Source organism: Neopsephotus bourkii, unplaced genomic scaffold (genome assembly GCF_033783945.1).
Source record: "Neopsephotus bourkii isolate Nb327-2 ecotype Australia unplaced genomic scaffold, CSIRO-AGI_Nbou_v1 NB_107, whole genome shotgun sequence".
In the NCBI taxonomy this organism is placed as follows: Eukaryota; Metazoa; Chordata; class Aves; order Psittaciformes; family Psittacidae; genus Neopsephotus; species Neopsephotus bourkii.
In genome coordinates this window covers 12,800,906-12,828,816 of record NW_026900624.1, presented here as the reverse complement: position 1 = coordinate 12,828,816, position 27,911 = coordinate 12,800,906, and the positions used below count along the sequence as shown (strand labels likewise).

General features: G+C 41.9%; 1 protein-coding gene across 1 annotated transcript; it reads left to right on the top strand.

The window, feature by feature from the left end:
* LOC133216499 (ovostatin-like) lies at nt 1-27,694 on the top strand. Its single transcript, XM_061361254.1, is given in 36 exon segments — nt 1-122; nt 650-833; nt 1,127-1,283; nt 3,018-3,070; nt 3,901-3,921; nt 5,191-5,359; nt 5,925-6,009; nt 6,799-6,910; nt 7,270-7,381; nt 7,586-7,695; nt 9,409-9,567; nt 9,932-10,159; nt 10,668-10,725; nt 11,228-11,373; nt 12,053-12,202; nt 12,719-12,889; nt 13,215-13,347; nt 13,924-14,020; nt 14,523-14,751; nt 16,041-16,164; nt 16,507-16,625; nt 17,078-17,129; nt 17,941-18,024; nt 18,931-19,107; nt 19,622-19,703; nt 20,042-20,198; nt 20,522-20,596; nt 22,290-22,455; nt 22,723-22,943; nt 23,502-23,717; nt 24,124-24,248; nt 24,520-24,610; nt 25,141-25,209; nt 26,033-26,138; nt 26,488-26,561; nt 27,163-27,694. Coding segments are annotated over 35 exon segments (4,422 nt in total). The 3' UTR covers nt 26,550-26,561; nt 27,163-27,694.
* Nucleotides 27,695-27,911: the final 217 nt, after the last annotated feature.

Sequence of the window (27,911 nt, the reverse complement as noted above, 5' to 3'; positions counted from 1 at the left end):
ATGAATTGTTTCTTGGGATGAGAGCTCATCTCTTTCTTGTGTCTCCCAGTGAGAAAAATGTGGCTGAAGTTTCTTTTGGCTATTCTTCTCCTGCATGTAACAGCTGCAAAGGAACCTGAGCCGTAAGAACTATCATATTATTGCTGATAGTGTTTATGATAAGGCTTTAAGACAGTGCTAAAATTAGTGCCAATAATTTTACTTTAAATAATAAATACTGCCATGACTAATCTTTTCTATCTGGAGAGTTAAGTTAAACTGGAATGTAGATGGGAAGTGAATGGTTCTCATTTAATATGAAGCACACCTTCTGCCTTCTGCAGAACTTCTACAGAAGCTGACAAGCATGTTCAGAAAGAGCAATAGTAGTATTAACAGCAGTGTATTCTGCTAAAAGCAGGTGAGTCCAGGACTCAGGTAAAGGACAGAAAGACAAGAGCTGGGGTCACTGGCAGAGCTGTGTGGGGAACCCAGGGATGGGTTAGATGGGAGCTGCAGGGCAAAAGTGAGGGGGACTGGCACAGCAACCTATATTTAACCTGAACTAATCAGTGGGTATGGAATAACAATGCTTTGTATTTCTCTCATCTTTTTGAGACTGTTTCTTCTCTTTCTATGGTGTGATCACTTTGATGTTTGGATCTCATAGGCAGTATGTCCTGATGGTGCCTGCTGTCCTCCAAACTGACTCTGCAGGTCAGGTTTGCCTGCAGTTCCTTAACCTCAATGAGACAATATCCGTCAGAGTCATCCTAGAATATGGTGCTGTCAATACCACTATTTTTGAGAAAACCATGACATCAAGTAATGATCTACAGTGCTTCAACTTCACGGTAAATTAATTTTAATTAATGTCCCAGTGGAAAAGAAATGTGAGGTGAAATAAGACTTACTGAAGAAAAACAGAAGCAGAGGAGAGATATATAGTGACAGACAAGGAGGCATTTTTAATAAACACAAAAATTTAGAAAGGCCCAAGAAAAGTGTTGGAAGGTGATGAAGGTGATGGAAGTGAAATGGGTGTCTCTTTTTAGGAGTCCAGACCCCAGGTATAGCTGTTCAATAGGTTCTGGAGCAAATTACTACAAAACTAACAACTTCCCCTTGTTTTTCTGTTTCCTTACAGATTCCTCCTGTCAGTTCTGCCCCACTGGCTTTCATTTCCTTCTCTGCTAAGGGTACCACAGTCAGCCTAGAAGGGCGGCGGTCAGTGATGATCTGGAACACGGAAAGCATTGTCTTCGTGCAGACAGACAAACCCATCTATAAACCTGGACAGAATGGTGAATATCTATTTAGTTTATAACATGTCCCTTAGGAAGCAATTTCTTCAGACAGAAATTCTCTGCTCAGTTTGAGCTACAGTCTAGGCAGTTTCTTCAGAGTTTCTGTTTAGACCATTACAAGTGCGGAGCTCAGTCACTTTCAGGATGGCAGGAGACATGGCAGCCCATGGTATCTGTCATGTTATTTGCCCTTCCTTTGATGCTGATCAGCATCAAAGGCAGTCTAAAGACAAAGAGTGAAAGCCATTATTTTAAAATTAATTCTATGTCTTTAAAGACAAAATCATGCTACTTATCTTCTGGGGTCTGATGGCTTTGGACTTTATATTGTTTTTCCTGCGCTTACCCTATTCCCTTATGCATACTTCTCATCTGGCAGTTGAACAGAGCTCCATGTATGAAAAGAGCCATTTATCTTTATTCATTCCTTAATTTACTCCTAGGCTTTAAGGCTTCTAACACACAGCTAGAACACTATAGGAAGCACTATGATAATACTCCTTTCCAGATCTCAGCCGGATCATATAGCCCTTAGATTTGTATCAGTTATGCTTTACGTAGGGATGAGTTCTAGCTGCATAGATACATAGCTTGAAGGAAAGCTTGCCAATAAGAATATGATGCAACCAAGTTGTCCGCAAAACATGGCTTTATTAGTTATCAAATGTCTTGGTTTTGAGGTGGGGGAAGCAGTGGTCTAAATTAAATTACGGAAAGGTAATGCTTTTTAAGTACATTCTGGAAACACACATTTATACTTTTCTTTGCTGCTGTGGTTTAACCCCAGCTGGCAACTAAGCACTCACCCTCCCTCCCAGTGGGATGGGGGAGAGAATGGGAAGAGTAACATTGAGAAAACACGTGGGTTGAGGTAAAGGCAGCTTAATGGGACAGAAAAGGAAAAAAATAATAATGATAATGGTAATCATAGTATTAAAAAAATGAATACACAAAACAAGTGATGCACATTACAGTTGCTCACTACTTGCCAACTGATGGCCAGCCTTTTCCTGAGCAGCAATCCCCTGGCCAGCTTCCCCCACAGTTTATATACTGAACATGATGTCATATGGTATGGCATATCCTTTTGGCCAGTTTGGGTCATTTAGGTCAGCTGTCCCAACTTCTTTTGGCTCTTCAGCCTTCTCACTGGAGTAGTTCTTTGCTCTCCTTTTAGTGTTCCTTTTGCAAAAAAAACAAACCAACCAACCAACCAAACAAACAAAACCCAAAAGAAAACCCAAAAAATCCAACCCAAACCAAAAAACCTGTAGAAGATGAGAACAAACTGAACTAAGAGGAACTACACTGCATTAGGAAAAACTGACACCTCATCTACTTCCACTAATAATTGGAATTTCTTCTGTTCAAAGCAACAAACCCTGCTTTAGAGATGGGGAAATGAATAGGAACAAGTTTGCTTGCATCACGCAGATGGTCACTGAAAGAATTATGGCTGTCACTTAAGACTGCCTGACCTGCACAGCCATTCTTGTCTGAGGCTAAGCAAACTTTCATGAACAAATGTGAGAACTTGATACTGGGGAAAAGTCCACTCAGCAAAGTCTCTGCAGGATTCTTTAACCTTCAGGTGAATTTTATTAGCTGCATCCTGTGCAAGTGGGACTTTTAGAAGATCCAGTGAAACTGGGAGTTCTAATGAATGTAAACCACTGTGCTCAGCCAAATAAGCTACAATTAATGTTAACAGCCTGTTCCTTGTCTTTTCAGTGATGTTTCGTGTTGTTGCCATGGATTTCAATTTTAAACCTGTTCAGGAGATGGTGAGTGACTAGTAACATTCCCCTGTATTTAAAACTGCTGGGAGACAGCTGCTTCTCAAGTTTTAAGTAAACAGCTGCTGTGGATAAAATAAGATGTTGCAGAGACTAAATGCCAAAGAATTAACATGAGTGTAGTAGGCTGGGTTCCAGACACAACACCTCTCGCTGTTTCTGGGGAAGAGGCTCAAAACCCCTTCACTTTGTCACAGCAGACATTATTTTAGCTGTGACAAGAAAGCCCAGTTCAGTCTTCTGCTATTACCATACAGCAATTGTTGCTTGCAAAATCTGGTAAGTCATCCACCTGCTACTTTGTCCATTTTAGAAATGGGGAATGAAAATGAAAGTTGTTACCACAATTGTTTATCTCATCAGAGGCACTCTTCACATTGCCAGCAAGCTGCCTTCATGCTCATAGTGTATAAGCCAAGAGACAGAAGGGTCTTTACCGTCCTCCTTTCATGTGGTTGTAATGCAGAAGACATCAGTGTTACCAAAAGAGCTGATGCCAATAAGCAGAGCTAAGTTATAAAATCAAAGAAGCCCTAGTCACGGTTTTCATGCATCTTTGTAACTCCATTTACTCAACTACTCTGGGCTTGCACTAAATTCAGTAAGATCAGAAACTGCCCTGATATTCTCATTTGATCTCTTTATGTAACATTCTTATTGAAGTAAAACTGCTATTAAACTGATTAAAGTAAGCGATGAAGATATCTGATTAATGGCATTATACTGATTATTGATTATGCACCCCTCACAGTCCTGGTGAAAAATAATTTGTGTTTGTTCAGCCATCTAATCTCCCACTTTGTTTATTCCTTTTTCAGTACCCCTTGATTGAAGTTCAGGTAAGAATTCTTTATCTTTGTACGGTATTATTCATCTACAAATAAAATCTAGGGCACACATGCTTGCATTGGTTTGTATGTGTCTACATTCAGACAAATCTTGTTCCTAGGTACACTGACAAAAAATTAGCAGAAACTCCACAAAATCCCAGGATCTTGTTTGAGCTTCAGTAGCATGGAAAACATACCTATACTAACTTCAGCAGTCAAAAGTTGTACTGTTCTCATGCCCACCTTTGTCTCCCTCCCACCGCCACCAGTTTTCTCAACTTATTTTTGGGTCTATCTTTTCAGAAATCAAGTGTTCTGAAAACTATGAACAAATATAGGCTGTAGATACAACTCATAGAATCACAGAACCATAGAATAGTTAGGGTTGGAAAGGACCTTAAGATCATTCAGTTGCAACACCCCTGCCATGGGCAGGGACGCCTCACACTAGACCATGTTGCCCAAGCCTCTGCCCAACCTGGCCTTGAACACAGTCAGGGATGAAGCATTTTCCACTTCTTTGGGCAACCTGTGTCAGTGACTCACCATCACATTAATTATAGGTTATGCTAGCACTTCAGTTGCATTTTGTAAGGAGTTTTAAAATAGCAGTTGCAGTTCATGTCTAGATAGTATTCTTGCAAGTTTTCATGTTATACCATGAAGCTGAGTTGACATTACTTTGTTTGCAGTGGAACACACATATTTTGAGCTCTATGTGTGTTTTCTGCAGCCAATGCTTTAAAGAATTCAGGGAAATGGTGTGAGTTTTCTTTAGTCTAACTAGCATAACTCATGCTAAAAGGTAAATGACACCCTAGTGAATACAGAAGAAATGCTTCCTTCCTTCTTACAGCAGCTGAAAAAAGCTGGGGATGCCAAAGGGGCCAAAGGGGCAAGATTCGTGTGGGATAAGCTCACCTGAAGTGGGAGCACAAAGATTTTCTTTCTCTCCCCTCTTGATGCAAAAATAGAGCAACATGTCCTAAGAAGCAGGGAACAGCAGTATTGTTCAACATCACCTGATGATTGAGACCAATACCTAGACTAGCAGAGGATGCCTAATCTGAGATCAAGAGATAAGACTCCAGCAACATTAGCAATTAGAGTACCAACGCATAATTTATCTCAATACACATGCCTTAAGCAATTTCCAGAGTGATTTAAAACAGCTTGTCGTACTTCATTTGTTGTTTCTGGTTTTGTGTGTGAGTAGCAGAAGATTTCCAAGGAAAAAAAAGAAAAAAGATAAGAATCTGTATTGTTTTTCTTCTGCAGGATCCACGGGGCAACAGGATCTTTCAGTGGCAAAATGTGACATCAGAGATGTACATTATCCAAATTGAATTCCCACTAACTGAAGAGCCTATCCTGGGAAACTACAGAATTATAGTAGCAAAGAAGTCGGGAGATAAAACAAATCACTCATTCCTTGTGGAGGAATATGGTAAATGCCACCCATTGGTTTTGTTTAGAGTAGAAAACATTATTAGATATAAGACCCTATCAATCAGACCTTTTGACTGCTGAAACTTCAAACAGCTTCCTGGCAAATGCAACTTCAATCATTTGTCATTAAGAACTGGAGAGGGAAAAAAAAAAAAAAACAGCAAAAATCCAAATAAGAGAAATTAACCATTTTGCACAGGGTCATCCAGGAAAATAATCTGCATAACAAATCAATACATTGATTGCAAAACTCACTGTGACAAACTAACCTTCTTCCAGACATGTCCATGAACTTTCTTGGTCAAAGCTCCGTAAGGCATCTGGACATCACAGGATTCACCTCAGAAGCTCTGCTTTCTCTTCAAAGCTTTGTAGAAATAGTATAGTGAGCTTTTGCAGGTCAGGCCACTTGTCAAACATTTTGACACCCCAGTTCTGAGATCCCATTCCTTCTGTGCATTAACACTAGTGATATTATCCTCATTTTCTCTTTTATTTCAGGAAGGCCTGCAACTTTGCAATTTGTCAGTGTTGTTTTTTTTTCTTTTCATTCTCTGTCCTAGTGTTGCCAAAATTTGATGTCACAATCTCTGCACCAGAAAGCCTTACAGTCCTGGATTCAGAGTTTACAGTGAAAGTCTGTGGAGTGTAAGTACCAGGTGCAGAGTGGTTAGGAAATATGCTGAAGAGCAAGAACTTTCCAAGGACTGAGGAAAGAGACGGGCTTACTCAGAAGACTAAAATAAATAGTGCCTCAGAAGAGGTTGGAGGTTGGTCAGGGTTGACTTGGTGGTTGGAGCTTTTCATTTACTTCTTGTGTGCTCATCTCATTTATTGTAAGAGTATTCTCTTCCAACTGGTGTTTGGTGAGTTGAATAAACCTCTTGAAAGGTCTCTCCTGATAAAGGAGGATGTGTCCACTCCCAGTAACCCACTTCAGATGGAGACCTTCATACAACAAAGCACCACTGAATTCTAGCAGGGGTCTTAGGGTTCCACCTGTCTTTAACCACCCCTTCCAAGCTTAGTCCTTCAGAAGGACCTTGCTTAGTGTAACACTAAGATCTTGTAACATAGAATCCAGGGTTGAAATCCTGATCCTCTTGCAGGTATGAGGAGTTTTGCTTTGACTTTATTGTGTCTAGAAACCCAGTTGAACCTAAAGAGTGGATACGACAGTCACAATTTGGTTGGAAGACATGTCTGTCCATCATGCTTATAGAGGTATTTATGTTTAGGGATGAGGTAGAACTCATTAATATTTCAGCTTCTGAGTTGTATTATCTTTCGTAACAGGAGGAGAGTTAAGAAAAGCCTGTGAAACTATTGCATTCTCTAGCTTCCCAGCTCACGTCTGGTCCTGGATCTATTCCTGCATATGTTAGCTTAAGTCAATTTTTCAATCATCACTCATGGACCTATTTCCTTTTCCCATAGGTACACCTATGACCAGCCTGTTGAAGGGAAGGTCCAGCTCAGTGTGTGCAGAAATTTTGATTCTCATGGGAGGTGCAAGAAGAGCCCAGTTTGTCAATCATTTACCAAAGATGTATGATACACAATTGTTACTCCTTTTTGTCCTCTTGCTTTCTTGCTTCTCTCCCATTGTTCAGCACACTTTTCTTTCTCTCTTTGATCCTTCACTTCATCTACTCATCTTGCTACGGACTCTGGGCACATCATTTCTCTTCTTGGTTTCCTGCAGGCCTGAAGGAGGTCTGACATCTTCCTTCTTCACGGCTGTTTCCCATCTGAAAAGTGTAGACAGTGATACCTCCATCAGTCCAGTATAAATCATGTTAAAAGTACCAGGAAAAGACTTCACTTTAAAGAAGGGTCCTGTGAATTGCAGGCATTCTTTGCAAGCTGTGATCCTTGGTGACAGGATTTTTTTATTTCCTATTCCAGCTGAAGACTGGCTGCCTCTCCCAGGTTTTCAGCACCAACATCTTTGAGCTAAATCGCGTTGGTTACATGAGGAATCTTGATGTGAAAGCTATTGTCACAGAGAAAGGAACAGGTAATACCTTCTAGACAGTCAGAAGCTGCAATGGTGGTGTGATTAAAAGGGGAGTAGGAGATATTCAGCATCTGCCTGCTGACTACAAGGATGTCTTCCTGAAGAAGATCCATTTTTATAAGCATAGTAACCATCTCCAGGCAAACTCTAACTCTGAAGCTGTATGAAAGACAAAATGTATCTTCCCTTGGACATCTCTTACAGGCGTGCAACTCACAGCTACTCAGACTATTTCCATAACTCGGGTGATGAGCAGTATACAGTTTGAGAATGTGGATCGTCACTACAGAAGAGGAATTCCTTACTTTGGACAGGTAAATAAGGGAGTCGAGAGCTTGTATCGAAGATGTCTGACAGGCAATCACATGACAACAGTAATAGGAACATTACGGGCATTGTCTGGGGTGGGTGGTGTTCTTCCCATGTTTCCTTTTTTACATACAGTGCACTATTAATAATTCTAAATACTGAAGAGTATTAGTATATTCTGAGTTTAATTTTGCCAGAAATACTTTGAATCAAAACAATCCAATAACTATCACTTATCTAACTTGCATTTTTAGCTTGATATAAATCACTGCCTCTCCCTTCAGGACTGACCATCATATGACAGCTAGAGATTAGTAAAAACACTGGGGGTAAGGGAAGAAAGAGTGAGAGGAATTTAAGAAAAAAAATCAAGGAAATAACAGCAGCTTCTGTCTTAAAAAGCTCTTTCATGATTTTATGTTTTGTGACAAATCCCACATAACTGTCAGGGGCTTAAAGGGTAAGGATAAATCTCTCTCCTTCAGTTCATTTTTTTTTTCAATGATGAAAGGATAGGGGATATCTTACCAATAGCACATAAAGGAGAGAAAAGATTGTCTTTCAAGGACTTTTTTTTCCCCTCTGGAAGGTGTCTGTATAACTTCCACTTGGCCCCCACTCCTATCTTCAGATTGCTGTGCACCTTATCACCCCTTACTGGAGGAAGGAGATCAGCAGGCTCCCATGGGGTAATGCACCACAGTGAATTCCTCAAACACATGCACTGGCATGTGCTAGAGGTTAAACATGATGAAAGACATCTAGTAGGAGCCTGGAAAGTCACATCTCAGACACAAAGCTGCTGCTGCTGGCTTCAGGCAGCTTCTTTCCTTTTGTGCAAAACCCTGCCCCTGAATGTCATATTAGGGGAACTATTGTCTCAAAGTCACCAATACTCATACTTGCTCAAAATGCAGCATATCCCAGTCCCTGTCCTGGTGCCATCACATAAGATTCGTAGCCTTTCCCTGCTCTGTGAAATGTGTGTGATGGACGTATATTGTATGCATTTACTTTTGTTGCATTCAGTCCCTTTGAAGTCAATATCACCCTGAGTACTGTTAGCTCTCTGCCATTATTTTTGTTTCAGAGGTCATTCGTCTCTGTGCTGTTTCTGGACAGTGAGGATAGTCAGTGTCTTAAGCTTGTAATTAATATATTATTACTTCTGCCATCTTTCTTTGGGAAAAAAACAAAATGAAACAAAAAACCCAACTTAAAATGAATGTTCAGTTCTAACAACCCAGAATTTATCTGATGGTTCCTGATATCTATTATTTGTTTGTTTAACACATGAACAGCAGAAACAGTAGGGACAAGATGAGAAAAGAGTTTAAAACAAAGAACTGGAGGAAAGGTCTTCAGATACTGGAAGTACCAGCAGCAGACTCTCAAGACTAGCAAAGATAAAAATGGAGGAAAAGGGGTATATCTTTAAGCTGGAAATGTGTAGCCAGAGGGGTCTGAACAGGAAAGTGATGAGATGTAAGGAGTTCTTGCTCCACAAAGGACTTTATCAATGATGCAGCAGATGCTGAATAAGATCCTGCTCCAAACCTCATAAGATAGCTGAAATAGATGCCAGAATGTGAAGAAAGACATTTTAATTTTTAAGTATTGCTTTGAAGGGATTAAAAAAAGCAATTCTGTTTGGTGAACAAGGGAACAGAAAACATTAGCATCTACAAACAAAACATGTCTCACATTCTCTTCTACAGATCAAGCTGGTAGACAAAAACAACTCTCCTATTTCCAGTGAAGTTATTCAGCTATTTGTCAATAACAAGAACACAGCCAACTTCACCACTGATGATAATGGCATTGCAGAGTTTAGCATTGACACATCCAAAATGTTTGATCCTGAGATCAGTCTAAAAGTGAGTACCAAATAAGACTGAACAGAGACAAAAAGAGAGATGACTGCTCTCAAACTGAACCCTAAAAAGATGGGATGAGGTTTGAATTCTGGTAATAAAAATAAAGCTTTCTCTGGCTTATTTCATATTCTAGAGGTCTCAAAAATTACTATAAAAGCAGTTAGAAAAACAACTGAGTTGTTGCAATGCAATGGCTGTTGCAAGGCTGCAAGACCACTGTGCTGCTATTCTCTTACCAATTTGGCTTTAGATGCAATTCTGAAATAGATGCATTCTATCACCTAATCATTCAGTATGTGATAATGATTTCTCTAGTGACATGTGTTTTGTTTTCCTTTGCTTCCTCACTCCCTCTCCTGCTCAGGCAAGTTATAAAACCAGTGACCAGTGCTACTCTGAAGGCTGGATAGAGCCTTCCTACCCTGATGCGTTTCTTTCCATCCCGCGCTTCTACTCCTGGACTAGCAGTTTTGTGAGGATTGAACCTTTGTGGAAAGATCTGACCTGTGGGCAGAAAAAGATGATCACTGTGCACTACATTTTGAACACAGAGGGATACAAGGGCATAAACACCATAAACTTCTACTATGTGGTGAGTTTGAGGCTGTTGCATGGTTTGTTGCATGACTGGACAGCTTTCTGACAGTCCATCCACAGCAATTACAGCAGTGAGTATTCTTACAGCTTTCGGATTTCTAGCCAGCACAATGACAGAAACAGCACTGAGGTGGTCTGGCAGAACTTTTCACTTAGGGAAAATGACCCCCATTTGGGGGCATGTTACTCTGTCTCATAGTAAGGAACCACCTTCATAATGTCTCAAGCCAGAGTTCTTGTCCCTTCCCTCCAAGGAACTCTTTACGATATTCCCTGCCGCCCCTTTCCCTTCAATTTCCTTTTGCTTCCTGACTGGTGAGGATGGTACCAGTAGTAGCAGCAGCAGTGGCAGCAGCCAGCATGCCCCAAGGCTGACGTTTAAGCATTTGAAACCATCTCAATGTACATGCTTTGATTGCCCTGTCCACGTACACTGAACTCAGTTGCTGTTTTCTCCCTCCAACCTCTATCAACATATAGACGTATTGCTGTTCTCTGCACAGGGCATGGCAAAAGGCAAGATTGTCCTTACAGGGGAAATCAAAGTTAATATCCAAGCTGGTAAGTAAGTTAAGTTGCCAATCCATGTGTCTGCATTAAAAAACAATAAGAAGGGATGGTTGAACTGAGGACCAAGTCAGGACTCCCTGGATGTATACAGCAGCTACTCAGAGGGATATATCGCTCTCCATCCATTCCTGTGTTCGTGATACTACCACTAACATCACCATAAAGTCATATTTAGTCCAGCACCTAGATCATTTTATATGAGCCAAGTAGTGTCCTGTAAAGATCTTCCCCATGGATAACATAAAGAATGCAAAGTGTCTGCCTTAGAAGGCTGTTTGAATCTGGCGACATATTTAAATCCACAATAAATCTGAGAGTGTCTGGATCTAAACTCAGACATGTCACTTCATGGCAAATCCAGGATTTTTCAATTTATTGTCTAAATACAGATTTCTCCATTGACTGGTACAGTTATATGCCAGTTGAGGATGGCTACTACTACAGCAGGTCTTTGCAGTTCTCTCCTTACTGGCCCCTTTCTCTTTCTTAACAGATCAAAATGGCACTTTCACCATCCCACTTGTGGTCAGTGAGAAAATGGCTCCAGCCATTCGGTTGCTGGTGTATATGTTACACCCTGACAAGGAACTGGTGGCAGACAGTGTCCGATTTCCAGTTGAGAGGTGTTTCAGTAACAAGGTGAGAGACACTAAGGTACAGCAAGTTATACCTGCCACCAGATAAATATACAAATTCTTTGTGCACACATTCATAACAGATTTCCAGTTTTATTTCTTGTTTTTATCCACTTCTCTCAACATTACTGTCTTTATTCCCCTTTTTTTCTCTTTGGCCTTGTATCTCTCCTCTATCACCACCTCCTGGCCTTATCATCAAATAATAAAGCCCCTTTGAACATTAAAACCTACTTTTTAGGAAACCCCTACTATTCCCAGATGGTTCCTTCCTCTCTTGAGCTATGTTAGCATCCTATTTGCTTTAAGCTGCCTTTTCTTTAGCACAGTGAGCACACGTTAGCCTTATCCCACTTCACCATCTAATCTTTTACACTTTTCTTATTGAAAAATGCAGTTTGCAACAGAATCGCATTTTTAGTTTAAATCACTTGAGGTAGGCTTTATTGAAGCTATCACAGGAATTTAAGTGTGCTTCCTGCCTAAGCCCCCATTATAGCAGAGGCCTGGTCAACAGAGGCAGTGGGGACCAAACATCGCTCTACAGGCAGGCTATCTGTGCTTTAACAGAAGAGCCTTTTACTCTCCTTCTTGCCCTCCACACACACAGACACAGACACAGACACAGGGCAGCCCTGAGCAGTAGTGATGAGCCATACCAACATCTGTTTGATAAATTTCAGGTCCAATTGCAATTCTCTGCAAAGCGGATGCACTCAGCTTCCAATGTCAGTTTAGCCATTGAAGCTGCTGCCAACTCCTTCTGTGCTGTGAGGGCAGTGGATCAGAGCGTCCTGCTCCTGAAGTCCGAGACAGAGCTGTCTGCAGAAATGGTAAGCTGTTCAAACAAACACATTCTCTTTTTTTTCCTCCTCCATTTCAGTGTCTCTCCACTTGAGATTGTTAGACTGTGTTAACATCAGCTGTTTTTTTGCATGTACTGGTCATAAACCATCTGCAATAGGCAATACACAGCTTCTGTTTCTTGGCAGTTGGAAGTCCTCTTTCATGTGGAATTTGGTTTAACCAGTCTGTTAGCAATCGTTATTAGCCACTCTTCCCAGTCTGGGTACACTGCCCCATCATCCAGGTCATTAATGAAGATGCTGAACAGGATTGGACCCAACATTGACCCCTGGGATACACCTCTAGTTACTGGGCCTGCAACTAGACTTTGTGCCAATAATCATTGCCCTCTTGGTCCAGCCATTCAGCCAATTTTCAATCCAGGAAACAGCACTGTTTCAAACAGGGTAACATCTCAGCTCTGACAATCTGCAGCATATGGTGGTGCAATCAGGACTGATCTTTCCATACAAACAAGTTTTGCGTTTTCTTCCCCCTCACAGATATACAGCCTGCATCCTCTGCAAGACTTTCAAGGTTATATCTTCAATGGGCTCAATCTAGAAGATGATCCCAAAGACCCCTGTGTCTCATCTGATAACATCTTTCACAAAGGCTTGTATTACACACCTGTAATGTCTGGATTAGGACCAGATGTATATCAGTTCCTCAGGGTAAATGTCCTGTACATTACTCAAATCTATTCAAGTGAGTTTCCACTTAAGTAGCTTTAGGTATTTCTGCGAATAATGCTGTTAGTAAAGCTCATACATGACAAACTATCCTCATTGACATCTGTTCTCATTCGATGCTGGTGCCTACTGTGATTTTCCAGCATATGTAACACCTCCCACAAGTCTCAGCATAGTTGTCTCTGAGCATGTTACTGCATAAATGTCTCTGGACATGGCAGAAAAACAGTAATGAGAAAGTGGGAGGAATGGAATAAACCTCAGCTACAGTATGGTTATGGCTAACACAAAAGTGTGTTTTTTACAGGATATGGGCATAAAATTTTTTACCAACTCAAAGGTTCGGCAACCAGTTGTGTGTACTAGTGAGTCTGTGAGACCTCCACCATATTTCTTGAATGCAGCATTCATGGCTTCTACACACCGTGTCAAATCATCAGGTAATATAGGTGACAGGAAAGAGATTTTATCTTTCTCCTTAAATGGAGTGGTATTCATGTGACATGGACATGGACAGTACTCATGGGTCATATTGGAATTGATATTTAATATTGGTCTAGCACAAAATGAGGTGGCTTAAGATAATGGCCAATACCCAAAAACGTCTTTCTGATTCATGTCCAGTTTCATGCTGGAAAGTGTCAAAAAAAGTGTTGAGTGCCACATAAAACTAACACTGATTCCCTTCTGACCAGAGCTTGTTTGAAAAGACAGTGCAACAGTGTGGACAGCAAACAGATACAAGAGCCAAGTGACCTGAGTTCTAGCCCTAGGTCCCTTGCTTGTATCTGGAGACCAAAGGACTTCAAGTCATGTTTTCTTTCTTTGTGATATCAGATTATACTTTACTCAAGAGATACATCAGTTAAAGTAATCAATATTTGTGTGGCATTACTGATAATCTCAGAGAGATGCTAATCATCCTTCACACTGGCCCATTCATATCAGAATCTGTCTTTTCTATGAGTCTTTGTTACATGACCCAGGTTTCACTAAATTTCCATTATCTCTTAAAGCTGAAATTGCTAGAGAGGAACGCGGGAAGAGGCTTACCCTTGAGACTATTCGGGAATTCTTCCCTGAAACTTGGATTTGGGATATAGTCTTGATCAAGTGAGTACTGCTTCTTCCATCTCTTTGCCTTTTTATTCAGACTAACTGAATATGTCTCCTGATGTCCTGCAAGGTGGCAATTCCTTGCCACTTCTTCTTTCCTTCTGGCCTGAAAGACCCAGATTTGTCAATCATCTCCTGACCACCTGCCCTCCTCTTTTACGTGATAAAATTACCCTGTCCCAAAGATATCTATTCCCAAATGTGTGTACCATGAGTCATATTCTCTTCCTAAGAAAATGAACACCTCTATTTAAAATATGGGTCCGTCCGCAAGAATTCTGAGTTTTCTTTCTAAACTCAGGGAAATGATGGGCAGAAGAACTTTCAAATGAGCTTTTCTCAGAAGACTTGGGTGATAAGTTCTGGGGGAACTTGAATGTGGGATTTCTGCAGGTGGAGCAGGAATAATTGCTGATTTTCAAACCCCATTGCCTCTACTAAGAAGCAGGTTATATGAAATTTAGCCTTTCTAAAGTCATCCTTTATGCATTCCCATCAGCTCTACTGGAAAAGCCAGCATCTCATATACTGTCCCTGACACCATCACTGAATGGAAGGCCAGTGCCTTCTGTGTGGGAGAGTTGGCTGGATTTGGTATGGCTGTGCCTACCACCCTGAAAGCCTTCCAGCCTTTCTTTGTGGACTTGACCTTGCCGTACTCTATCATCCGAGGAGAAGATTTCCTGCTTAGAGCAAATATCTTCAACTATCTTGACCACTGCATTCAGGTATGTACTACTTACTTGGACCTTACCCCATCTCCAAAGAAGCTGCAGCAAAATGATTAGTATAGGTGACTAGATCTGTCCCTGCCCTTGATTGGCATGCTGCTCATTGTATCTGACCATAAATTATCCTGACTTGATTTGTCCTGCCAAACCACTACAAAGCAGAGGGAAACCTGTGTGAACTTAGACTAGGATGGGTATCTAAGCAACTGTCTCACAATCCATAGAGGAAGGAACAAGTGCTTGGCAGAGTATCATTCATCAGCCACAGTCATGCATGCCATCAATGGCAGTAGTGGGGTCTTTTCTTTAGGGATGTATGTGAAAGTGTGAAGAAATGAAGGGCTTGTGCTTGCCAAACATAAGAGAGTGGGTCAAGCAGGAACTGGAGAACAGACAAACCCTTTCTCCCTGGGGCGAAAGTTCACAGAAGTACCGAAACAGGGCATACAAAAGTCCAGTACTTGCTCTCCAGAGTATTAGTCCAGCTAAAGGTTCTATTGCTCCCAGGTGCTGGAGGACAGTACTCTCAGTATTCAGTACTTTCCAGGCAAATTGGTTCCAGAGCACAGCTGCATTGCAATTCTGCATGGAGAAAGCTTCCACATGGGTTAAAGGATACCTGAAGAAAGAAAACCAGGGATCTTTTATTTGGCTTCTTGTTTCCTATGCTGTATCTAGGAATCCTGGAAAAAAAAAAAAAAAAAGAGGCAGGTGTGGAGTCTAAATTTCTTCTGCTTGCTGAAATGTTGAAAATTAGCCCTCCAGCCTCACAAGGAGATCACCATGAAAAAAGTAAAAATCAAGACAAAATTTAGGATTTCTTTTTTTATTCCAAACAGTTTGACCTAACAAAACAAAAATGTTTAGTGTTTTAAACAACCTAGAAAAAAAACCTCAAACCTCTGTTTTTGAGTCTTTCATCTCTTAACCTTGTTTTCCAAGTGTTTCGACAATAACAGAAGAACAAACACTGATCAATGATTTCCTTTGCAAGTTAGTTCAAGATCATTAGCACCAGGTCAATTGACTATAACTCAATATCCTGATCAGGAATCATATGCAAGCATAGGATATTAAACATCTCAATGGAGAACGTCATGAGAAGCACCCTGTTGAGGTTACATTTAATGAGTGATTCATCTAACACCACCATCTCAGGCCTTAACCTGCTCTACACTGCTAACATTGGACTTAAAAAGAGACTAGCTCACCCACTCTACTAGTAAAGCACCATTTGCCTATGGTACAAAATATTCATCCCATCACATCCCTCTTTCTGTTTTCAGGTTAATGTTTCGCTGTCAGATTCCCTTGATTATCAGGCCAAACTCATCTCCCCAGAGGATGATGGATGTGTGTGTGCCAAACAAAGAAAGACCTACATCTGGAATACTTCTCCCAAAGAAATAGGTAAGTGTGTTTGAATTTATCCCTTTCTCCGTCCTGAGATTGATACTAATCAATTTATACCTCACCTGAAAAACTGAAACCTCTTCTACCCTGGAGAACTTGGTCTGCTACTGGTCTTTCCAGCTGTCTGGGCTAAAGACCTTCTCCACATCTGCAGTGTTTTTATCATTCCCATTTTCAGAGATCATTTCTCTTCCCACTTCTTACCTAGAGTGGCTAACCATTCGTTATGTTGCACTACTTAACATCTGTATATATTCGTTACCAGATGAAATTTCTTACTTTAGCCATCATTCTGCATGATAGAGGTCCATTTTTTCTTATTTTCTGCTACTATTTAAGGTAATGTAGTATTCAGCATTACTGCAGAGACCAAGGATGTTGAACCCTGTGAAGATGAAGCACTTAGGAATGGCAGTATTGACTACAGGGATACCCAGATCAGAGCACTGTTGGTTGAGGTACTCCTGACAGCTCTTACTGTCTGCCCTGTACTCCCTTCCATGAGGAAAGAAAATTGCAGCGGAAGTGCTGAAAGCAAGTAAAAGCTTTTCAGGTTTCCTAAAGAGCTCTTGATTTGGCTCCACCTTCATCTGTCTGGGACAGGGTCTGGCTGTTCAATCTAAGACCAAGTCCACTCCCATCTGATGTCCTCTTCCATGAGGATCAGTGGGTGTTGGTAAGTGCATGTCTCCCTCATGCAGAGGAGAAACTGGAAATGAGGGACTCCATCTGATGGGAACTCCCTTTTAGTAGAAGCCACATCAAGTATGAACATGTAAAATGTTGCTTCAATCCAGCCATCTTATGATTCAGAAGGATGGGGTGAAGGGGGGTTCTTCTGTCACTACATTTCTTGTGCATGCTTTGTCCTCACTTACTGCTTGTGTCTCTTCTTCCCATGGCCATGCAGCCTGAAGGAATCAGAAGGGAAAAGACTCAAAACTACCTGGTGTGTACAAAAGGTAAAGTTCTTATATATAGCTGTCCTGAGAGGAACTGAAAGGAAGGTTGGAGTTTGAATTGTTGCTGTTTCTCCCCTTTTTCCAGGAGTTGCCCAAATGGCCGATATATGAGTGCTGCAGTTCAATTCCCTGCCATGAAATTCTTGTGTGATCTGATGCTTGTCATGTAGGCACTGTCTGTGCTGCAGCCAGCAGTGCTGAGATGCTAAAGGAAAGCTGCTATGAGACTATCAAATGGAGATTATCTTTTTGTGCAAAATCTGTCCTGTGTTTCATACACTTGCAGAAACTCACTCAGTTTACTCATGTTGACTGCTGTACTCCACTTGAAGGATAACTTTAGCTTGCAGCTTTCCATTTCTAGTGGGAATGGGAGAGGGGATGTAAAGCTCCTTTCCAGACCATCTCTGGTACTGACAGCAAACAGTTTCCAAGGTTCCGTTAAAGCTCTGACTAAAAGAGGCACAAAAGCAGCCCTGGCCCTCACCAACCACCTCTCCTCACAGCCTCACTGAAAAAATCTCCAGAGTCCACAGACACTAAGGCCTGTGAGCTTCAGCTTTACCCTGCTCAACTGGTTTCTGTTCAACAATGACAGTTACTGCACTATTTGGTCTGGTTTTCACAATTTTGTTTCTTCTGTGCCCCCTTCTCTGTTTATGTCCTTGGTGACAGCTGTGAATTTCTGTCTATTGCTGTCTCTTGTGTGCAATTCTGCGCTGTGTAATTTTTGCCAATTGTGTGCAATTTCAGTGCTATAACCAATGTTCCCATATAAACAACCACAGATACCGAATATTTTTCTCCACAGGTGATGTGGTTATTCAAGATGTTCCTCTAAGTCTACCTGCAGATGTGGTGGAAGGATCAGCCAGAGCTTCCTTTTCTGTTGTTGGTAAATATATGATTAACAAAACATGAAAAGAGAGAAAATATAAAAACATAAAATGAAAGCTTTTTCAGGATTCAAAATGTGAGTTTCCACTCAGTGGTTGGAAGCTTCTGAGCAAAGAGACTGATCCTCATCTTGTCCAAGAATGTTCCTTGCTGTATCAGGGAAATTAAGATTAAATATCAGTTACAGGTTTCTTCACTCTTCTGTTTAGATTTATTGCATTTGAATGTTTTGCTCTGAAGTAGCACAGTTCTGGGTTATGACCTCAGCCTGCATCAGCCAGACTCATGCCAGTATGACCTTTTTCCACTCACCCATCTGCACATTTGAGATGCTAATGGAATCTTTTCAGTCTTTTCCCGAAAAGGACTTGGACTTGGTTACATGACTCACTAGTCATATAATCTCTGCTTTGTAATGTTGGTGATTTCAGGTCATTCCAGAAATCTTTTGCTTTGTCTGTGCTACCTCTCCTAAAAATAGCAGTTTAGAAGTTGTCTATGATACATCTACATAACCAGTGTTCCTTTCTAGCATTAGCTGTTACTTCTGCGATACATGGTTCACTGTAGCATTAGCGGGCTGCTCCCCTTCCATCCTCTGGAAACAGAAGTTTTCTGGAAGTTCTTTTCATTTCTAATAAGTATCTGCTTGAAGTGGCACTAAAATAGATAATATTTCTGATGTGGCCAGTTTAGACTAAGTAAAGAGAGACAGGGGAGGCATTTCTTTGCTGACTGCAAAGCAGAACAGAACAAACCACTTGGCATTGACAGCTTCATGCTTGTTGGAAAGGCTTATAACACGAGCTAGGCTTTCCATGACTCTGCCTACAGGATGGAAATTACTGTTTGTTTCAGGGGCCATGAGTTGTACTAATCATCCCTGGCATCTCCTCTTCCCCAGGAGACATCATGGGAACTGCCATGCAGAATGTGCACCAGCTCCTCCAGATGCCATTCGGCTGTGGGGAGCAGAACATGGTCCTGTTTGCACCCAACATCTATGTCCTGGACTATCTGAATAAGATAGGGCAACTGAGTGAGGAGGTCAAATCCAAGGCCATAGGATACCTAGTGAGCGGTAAGAGCTTTGTGCTTCCCTAACACTGTATGCTGAAGTTCCCATGGAGGCCCAGTGAGCAGAAGCAGCAGCATGGCTATCCTAGTAGTACGACACTGCTGCTGTAGCACAGCTCAGTGACCCAAGGATCTGCCCTGATCAAGACACTTCTTATTTTTGCATTATCTTCTTTCTTTCCTTATCCTAATTTTTCTGAGGCTCAGCTGTTATGTTTCCTTTAAAGTTCTGTCTTTCAGTCCCGTTCTCCTTTTCCACCCAGCCACAGCATATATCCTAATCTTGTTAGCTTAGCTAGAGCACAGAGCTGATACAGCTCTGCCTACTCTGTGACTCTGTGCTCCCCCACATGATGTCCCATGCTTCCATCAAAGCTCCCACTGGGATCCACTACTGGCTGGTAGATATACACTGCCTTTCTACTGTTTGTTACTGTGGTTTCAGGTAAATCTGATAGTAAACAGAATAGGGTTTTGTTTTTAACTTGGGAAACATTTCCTCTTCCATGTATCTGCAGGCTACCAGAAGCAGCTGTCATACAAACATCCTGATGGGTCCTACAGTATCTTTGGCACCAAAGATAAAGAAGGGAACACCTGGTGAGTGACTGCAAGCAGAAATAACTCAGAGATAAATTCGCATTGAATTTATATGACCCAGCTGACATTTTGGTTTGGTCTCCTGCTATCTCCCATGAAACCCAATGCACTGCAGTGATCTGTAGCTAGGATCAGCCCCAGAGTGAGCAGAGGACACCCTTCCTGTGTCCCGTATAGCTACAACTCCTTTAGCTACTGTCTCCTGGAGGAGCACAAAAAAAGAAGGCAAGCCAGCAACATGCTGGATGAAACTCTTCATGCTTTTGCATGAACGGGAGCATGGCTTTTTCTGTTCCTATTTCCAATCCTCATCTCACAGCTTCATCTTTCCCTTGCAGGCTCACTGCCTTTGTGTACAAATCATTTGCACAAGCTAGTCACTTCATTTATGTTGATGACAATGTCCAGGCTCAAACCCTAATGTGGCTGGCAAGCAAGCAGAAGCCAGATGGCTGTTTCCGAAGTGTTGGGACACTCTTCAACAATGCCTTGAAGGTTGTAGAGAATTACATCTTGGTCAAACTTACACTCTTTTCATTAAGAACATGCTCTCCCATTAAAGTAAAAAATTATGCTTTACTCGAATCGCCTGTCCTCTGCCAAGGGCTAACTTTCCACACTTTACAATGACTATCTTCTGCTCAGTCAGCTTCCCCACACTGTCCTTTGAGCACCTGAGATAGGGTTACAGGGCAGGAACTTGAGGGAGTGATGTTTTTTTGAGGAAATAGCAACAGGTTTCTCTTGATTTAAAAGCTATTTAAGAGCTTCTCACTCATGTTGTTCATTGTTTATTCCTCTCTCCATGTCTTTTTCAGGGAGGACTAAATGATGAGCTGTCGCTTTCTGCCTACATCACCATTGCCATGCTAGAAGCTGGTCACTCCAGCTCGGTAAGGAGACCTTCAGGTGCTGCTATTCAGCTGAAACTGGTCCTCAGTGTTGACTTAGCTCCAGCATCTCCAAAAAATTGCCTAGGTAGTAAAGAGAGAGAAAGAGAGAGAGAAATTGCAGGAAATATGACTGTGTTCAGTATCTGTCCTGGTTGCTGTGGTAGAGAAGTTCTCCATCTGTAGAGATGTTTGAGAACCACCAGCGTGCATGTAGAAATTGTCAGACTTCAACTCAGACCCCAATTATCAGATCAGGATTAGACCTTCTATTTGAGAGCCCCAAGACTCTGAGTGACACATTTTACTTTCTGGTAAAAAAATTTAAAGATTAGTAACCCATACATTGTGGCTTAGCCTCAAACATGGCTCAGTCAAGAGAGTAAATTATTGTAAGCAAATCCATAAAGTCTACAAATGGAAATAAAAGCTATGTTGGAAAAACAAAGGCCCATCAGAGTTAAAAGCCTATCTGTCTTATCTAAAAAGTAGCCAGTACAAAGGAGACTACAGAGAAGATGTTAGATTTCAGTATATGAGTTTCTCTGCCTCCAATTTGTCACATTCTTTCTGAGGACCTTCCCGATTAGTGCATTAGTGAGGACACAGAGTCAAACTGTGAACATTTTTTGCTTGGTGTAAACCTAGTATGACTCCACAGAATTATATTAAAATTAAACCAGAGTCACTGATGATAGAGATTACTAGGCTGGAATTGCTCAAGACAACAGGCTCTTGACCTTGAAAATGCTGAGTAAATTATTAGTCCAATAAGTCAACCATATCCTGGGCTGCATCAAAAGGAGCGTGACCAGCAGGTCGAAGGAGGTGATCCTGCACCTCTACTCTGCTCTTGTGAGACCCCACTTGGAGTATTGTGTGCAGTTCTGGTGTCCTCAACATAAAAAGGACATGGAACTGTTGGAACAAGTCCAGAGGAGGCCACGAGGATGATCAGGGGACTGGAGCACCTCCCATATGAAGACAGGCTGAGAAAGTTGGGGCTGTTCAGCCTGGAGAAGAGAAGGCTGCGTGGAGACCTCATAGCAGCCTTCCAGTATCTGAAGGGGGGCTATAGGGATACTGGAGAGGGACTCTTCGTTAGGGACTATAGTGATAGGACAAGGGGTAATGGGTTCAAACTTAAACAGGGGAAGCTCAGGCTAGATATAAGGAAGAAGTTCTTTACTGTGAGAGTGCTGGGGCACTGGAATGGGTTGCCCAGAGAAGTATTGAATGATTCACCCCTGACAGAGTTCAAGGTTGACAGAGCCTTGGGTGAGATGGCTTAGTGTGAGGTGTCCCTGCCCATGGCAGGGTGCTTGGAACTAGATGATCTTAAGGTCTTTCCAACCCTAACCATTCCATTAATTCTACAATTATCACCGAGGTAAGCAGAAGGAATTAGCTGTGAAAGAAACAGGACGGTCTTCTGTTTATAGACAGTCACCTTTAAGAACACAATGAAACACTACTTGATTTTTCTGATGTTTCCTCCAAAATCCCTGCTTATAAAATTCTGCATTCTCTCTCCTGACATCATTGTACAAACTAAAGTCCCATTCTCATTGCTGTGATAGTGACAAGATTAAGAACAGGTTTAAAGAAAATAAACATTTGATCAGGTGAAGACCACTGTCCTGAATTACACCGATGTGTTTTTACTTGTTTATTTGTTGTTATCTTTTTTTTAAAGTATCCTGTAGTCCGAAATGCCTTTTTTTGTCTGGAGGCTGCATCTGAGAAGAATATCAGTGAAGTTTACACTCAGGCACTCATGGCCTATGCTTTCTGCTTAGCTGGAAAGGCAGAAAAATGTGAAACATTCCTCAGAGAGTTACAGAAATCAGCAAAGGAAGTTGGTGAGTTTCAGCCTATTTGGGAATTTTGGAAGCGGAAAGAAGGATTAGATCTGTCTGCTGGTATGTGGTCTAACCTTGACAATAACAAGAGTATAGGCACTTGAACCAACCTCCACAAATAATCTATGGAGTTAATTTACAGCACATTTGTTGCTCTGTACAGAGTACTTGTGAGAAAGAGTTCAGGACACAGTATGTCTCTGAGGCAGCATAGAGCAGTGTCACCTATAATCCATTTTTCTTGCTCCTCACCCTCTTTTTGTTCAGATGGCTCACAGCACTGGGAGCAGGAGAAGAGGTCTCCATCAGAAAAATCTCCCTCCTTCCTTGACCATGCCCCATCAGCTGAAGTTGAGATCACCAGCTACGTGCTGTTGGCATTGCTCTATAAACCCAACCGGAATCAAGAGGATCTCACAAATGCCTCAGGGATTGTGCAGTGGATCATCAGGCAGCAGAATCCCTATGGAGGTTTCTCTTCCACCCAGGTGCCAAAACTCCCTTCTACTCCCCAGCCATGCCAGGAACTGAGGCAGGTTCAGGATGCCAGTGGAGTTTGACTACCTTTGTATCTGCTGCCTCAAACACAGAGATCAAACCTTTCTTGTTGAGAGACCAAAATACTTTCCCCCCTCTTCTTCTTAACTATGGAAAGGTTAAAGCCATACAAGAGTAATTTGACTAGCAGCAAATACAGATACTTGTGTTGGGGATGGGCCTAGAAAACACCAAGTCCTGGCTCTTATATGACCAAGAAATGCTCTGTAGCTCCCTAGAAAACACATGCTTCACCATTATGAAAAACTCTATTGTTCAGATTTTGTTGTGAGATCTTTGTATGTGTAGAGAGATTTCTTCCACCCTAAAACATATATGCCAAAATGAAATGGCTCCTTATATATGAGAACCCTGGAATGATACACAAATTCAGGGTTTCTGTAGCCATGATGAAGTGACTCTGCTTCATATTGGAACCATGACTTTGACCTCCCTGCACCGGTCACGCCGTGTAGCTAATTGGCTTTTATTATTTTCTTTTCCTTCAGGACACAGTCATTGCTCTTCAAGCCCTCGCTGCTTATGGTGGGGCCACCTACAGTCCTGTTATGCAAAACGTAGTGAAGATCATTTCCCAAAAGCCATTTGAGAAGGTATTTATTGTCAACAATGCAAACAGGCTCCTGCTGCAACAGACTCCCCTTCCAGAGGTCTCTGGGAAATACAGCCTAGCAGTGAATGGCAGTGGATGTGTGCTTATGCAAGTAGGTGTCTACTCTCCCCTTCATTGTGCCTCATATCATGCATATGATACAGCCATGTTTTTGATGTTTCTCTATCCGACTTCTCTTTATTTTTCCTAATTATTTGATTGCCGTAAACTGTTTTAAAACTTTTTCTCCCATCCCACATTCTGACTCCTGTGGAGCCACAGCAGGAAAAAAAAAGAGTCCTTTCTGATCAGCAGCTGGTTTCTCTCTGGAAGGTACAAGTATCTTCATTGTTAATGAGCACAAGTCTGGTGTGTCTGTCATTGATGTAAACAAGGATCTTCCACATAAAACCAAGGGCGACATTGCCAGGGAACTTCACTACATCTGACACTTGTTCTTTGGAATGCAAAGAAAAAAACTTGGCATGCTTGAATAAAAGGGCTTTTTCCTTTTTCAGGCAGTACTGAGATACAGTATTCACCTTCCAGAGGGGGCCTTTGGATTTTCTCTATCAGTACAGACATCAAATGCTTCCTGCCCACTGGATCGACCAGGAAAATTTGATATTGTCCTCATAAGCAGGTAATATGCCATCAACAAACCAGCTGCACAGAAGACAAGACATGCAGGGAAGATTGCTGTGTGTATCCAGTTCTGCTTATGAAGTCAAGAATCATAAACTGATCAATGTGTTGCTGATATCAGTCTGTAAGACACAATATCCAAAAAGACCTTGTGACAGTAACTGATGGTGGTAGCACATACTTGGCCCCTTCATACTAGGGGCTTGTGCCTCCCTCTGGCTGCATGAGGCCAGAAGGACGGTCCAGACTGACAGCGTCCTCTGTTTCAGTTACACAGGGAAACGCAGCAGCTCTAACATGCTCATAATAGATGTGAAGATGCTTTCTGGCTTTGTTCCTGTTAAGTCTTCCCTGGATAAGGTAAGCTATAGGAGCAAGATTAAATGAGTCACCCCAGGGACTGAGAAGACTGATCCTGATGAAAACAGAAGCCTGGTTCACAAACCCTGTGAGAAGTTTGCATGGCTGCACTTCTCATTACTGGGTGGAGGGAATGCCCTACAGGGAGCTGTGACTACACAGACCTTCCCAGATTAAAAACTAGGAAGGGTTCCAGCTTGAGCCTGACCAGCTGGCAGCTGCAAATGGGAGCTGACACTACACAGGTAGGGAAAGGGTGGAAAATCTGCCAGACTATACAACACCAAAGTCAGGCAGCATTCTCCAAATTAATTGTAATGCCTCTCATGCACTCGGGAAGTGCTAAAGTCAAGTGGAAGGAATTGCTTAGTCTTCTCCATCTATATAGCAACACTTGGTCTCTTATCAGCTGCTAGCTCTTGATAGCTGGCTAGGAACAGAATCCTGCAGCCATGCAGTGGTAAGGTCTGAGGTAGAACTTTTTTTTAATGTTTTATAAATATGTTTATCTCCAACTCCTTGTTTTAAAGCTTGTTGACAGCCATACAGTGATGCAAGTAGAACACAAGAAAAACCATGTTCTCCTTTATCTGGAAAATGTAAGTCCTGATCACTGTTTATTTGAATTTTGCAAAGGATGCAAACAGCATATAATAGATGCACCTACAGTGTGAATATACTAGATAAATTGTATGTACCATGTTCCCTCCCTCATCAGTTTTCCCCTGTAAAACCTAAGCTACTTATTCCTCAAACTGCATTTAACATCCCAAACTCCCAAATAGTTTCAGGCTGCCGCCTGCCCAGCTAGCAACTGTAAGTTAATAAATTAAAGTACATAGAAATTAATCAAAATTCCTTCTCCTTTCAGTCAATAGCAGATAAACACCAGGAAAGACGTCCCTTTGTGTGTATGTCCCCTTGGTAGGCAAGTCATAAATCTCAGTCCTTCCAACAGGACATGAAACACTGCTCTGCTCTGGAAAGGTTTTCATTACATCTCTTACGCTAGTATTGACTAACAAAAGTCAATACCCCAGTGATGTACATTGGCTCCCATAAGTCTCTTGGTGGCACATAATGCTCATGTCTGAAAATGGTGGGGTTGGAATACCAGACTTTATCCTTCTGACCACTGGAGAATTAAGCTTACTCTTTTGGGACTGTTTTTCCCTCTCTGGCAACAGGATGTGTAATAACTACAGAATCAGGTAATACAAGCAGGATAGGAAAACTCCAACTCTTCACTTCAGTTTCACTGTGGACTCTCCAAACATATTTCAGATAATGGATGTCACACATGTGTATGTGTGGTATCAGTGGGATTTGGAATACACAATCTATCAGTTACCACCCTCATCTGCTCCAGGTGGTGTTGTAGAAATAAAAAAACTTATGTGATCCTTGTCCCTCCATTCACAGATCTCGCAGAAGAAAGGGAAAAAAATCACTTTCTCAGTTGAACAGGACTTTGTCGTGACCCACCCCAAGCCAGCTCCTGTGCAGATCTATGATTACTATGAAACTGGTAAGTCTTTGATTCTAAGCAGTACAAAGTTTGGGGGAGGGACAGGGACAGCAGAAACATTGCATGCATTAAGGGAGATACAGAACCAGCCCCCCCTGGAACCAAGATTTCTCTGAACTCTTATCAGGATCTGGATTTGGTATCAGGGGAGCGACTTATTTCACTTCCGTGATCTTATGCTCAAGGTGACAAGTGGGCATGACTAGAAAGGTACAAAAATTCACATGCCAGAATGAAGGAGATTTCAAGGATCTCTGGTTTAAGTATGCGTGGGGTGTATCTACCTCCAGGGAAAGGCACCAGAAGCAGTCTGCAGGCTAATAGGAACATTTATTTCCTTCTTCTCCAGAAGAGTATGCTGTTGCTCAGTATACGTCACCTTGCAAAGAGGCTGCTGCAGAAATGGACTAATGATTAGAGAAGGTAAGTGAAATCCAGAAAAAAGCCCCAAGCAGGTGAGAAGGTAAAGTATAAAGCAGCATGTGCAGAAGGATGGGTATGGTGAGAGAGCAATAACTGTTCTTGCAGAAATGGACTCTGAAGTCACCACCAGGCTTTTCAGAGAGCAGCTAGAGACAGTGGCCAGATCCTGTCTCATGCTGTCACAAGTCCTGTCACCTTGACACATGCTCAGTGGACTCCAGGGGAAGACCATGTTACTGTTCATGGGAAAAGCTCAGCCTCTAGAATGAAAGTGAAAGTGCAGAATAAAGGAAAGACTGGGAAATATCTTCAGGATTTCCTCAAAAGCATACACACTTAGCAAGGAATAATCTCCCTACAGCCATCCTTGAAAGCCTGTCCTGGCTCAGCACAGCAGTTATGCTCACTATTATCTGCCGAGCAGTTTCTGAGGAATATGGGCACATATCCCACATAACCCACACAGTTTTCTGCCAGGCCTTGGTCCAGCATTTGTCTGTTTTGCACCGAAGAGGCTGATTACCCTGTACCTGAAACCATATTGTAGATCCTGCTGGTTTGTTCTCATTGAAGTTATTTTCCTTTGGATTTTCCCCTACAGGACCATCATAAACGTTGAACAAGTGGTCAAGAAACCTATTTTCTTCTGTCATTAAGTGCTGGCAAGGGCCATTTCACCTTACTATTCACAGTGGGAGTCTGTGACATCATTTGAGCTAGTGTCTGATTCTCTGTTTCCTTTCATGGCACATCTCTTTAGATTCGTGTCATAATCATGTATACCTTTACATCAATAAACCTTCCTTTTACATTGGACATTGGCTTTTTTTCAGTGTCACAGAACAGACATTTTAATGACAGTCCACATGTTATGTTTGATGGCTGGAGAAGATGAACAGAGAAACATATCTGTCCTGCCTGCACCACTTGGCCTCCTCTCCCAGCTACAGTTGATAACCACTGGCAGCTACTGCAATATGCAGCAGATTCTGTCCCTCCACCTTCCAGAGAGCAGGACCCATTGCTCATGGCTGCTGAACAGCCTCTCACCTTTACACAGCCCTGCCAGGGTGCTGCCTGTCCCCAGTAGCATAAAAGTAGGGTTTTACGTATGGACATCATAGAGTGACTCTGCATCACAGTTAGTAGAAGAGAGGGTGAAGAAAGGATCAGGTTTCAGTCCAGGCCTGGTAAGCACCTGGTCCCACACCCTTGATCTGCCCCCTGACTGGCTCTCCAGTTCATGAGACTGGCCAGAGTTTGTCCAAAAAGAGATGATGAACCTGGATCATGATGCCTTGCCCCAGCCACCAGCAACAAGCTTCCCTCTTTTCCTGCACCTCTTGTCAT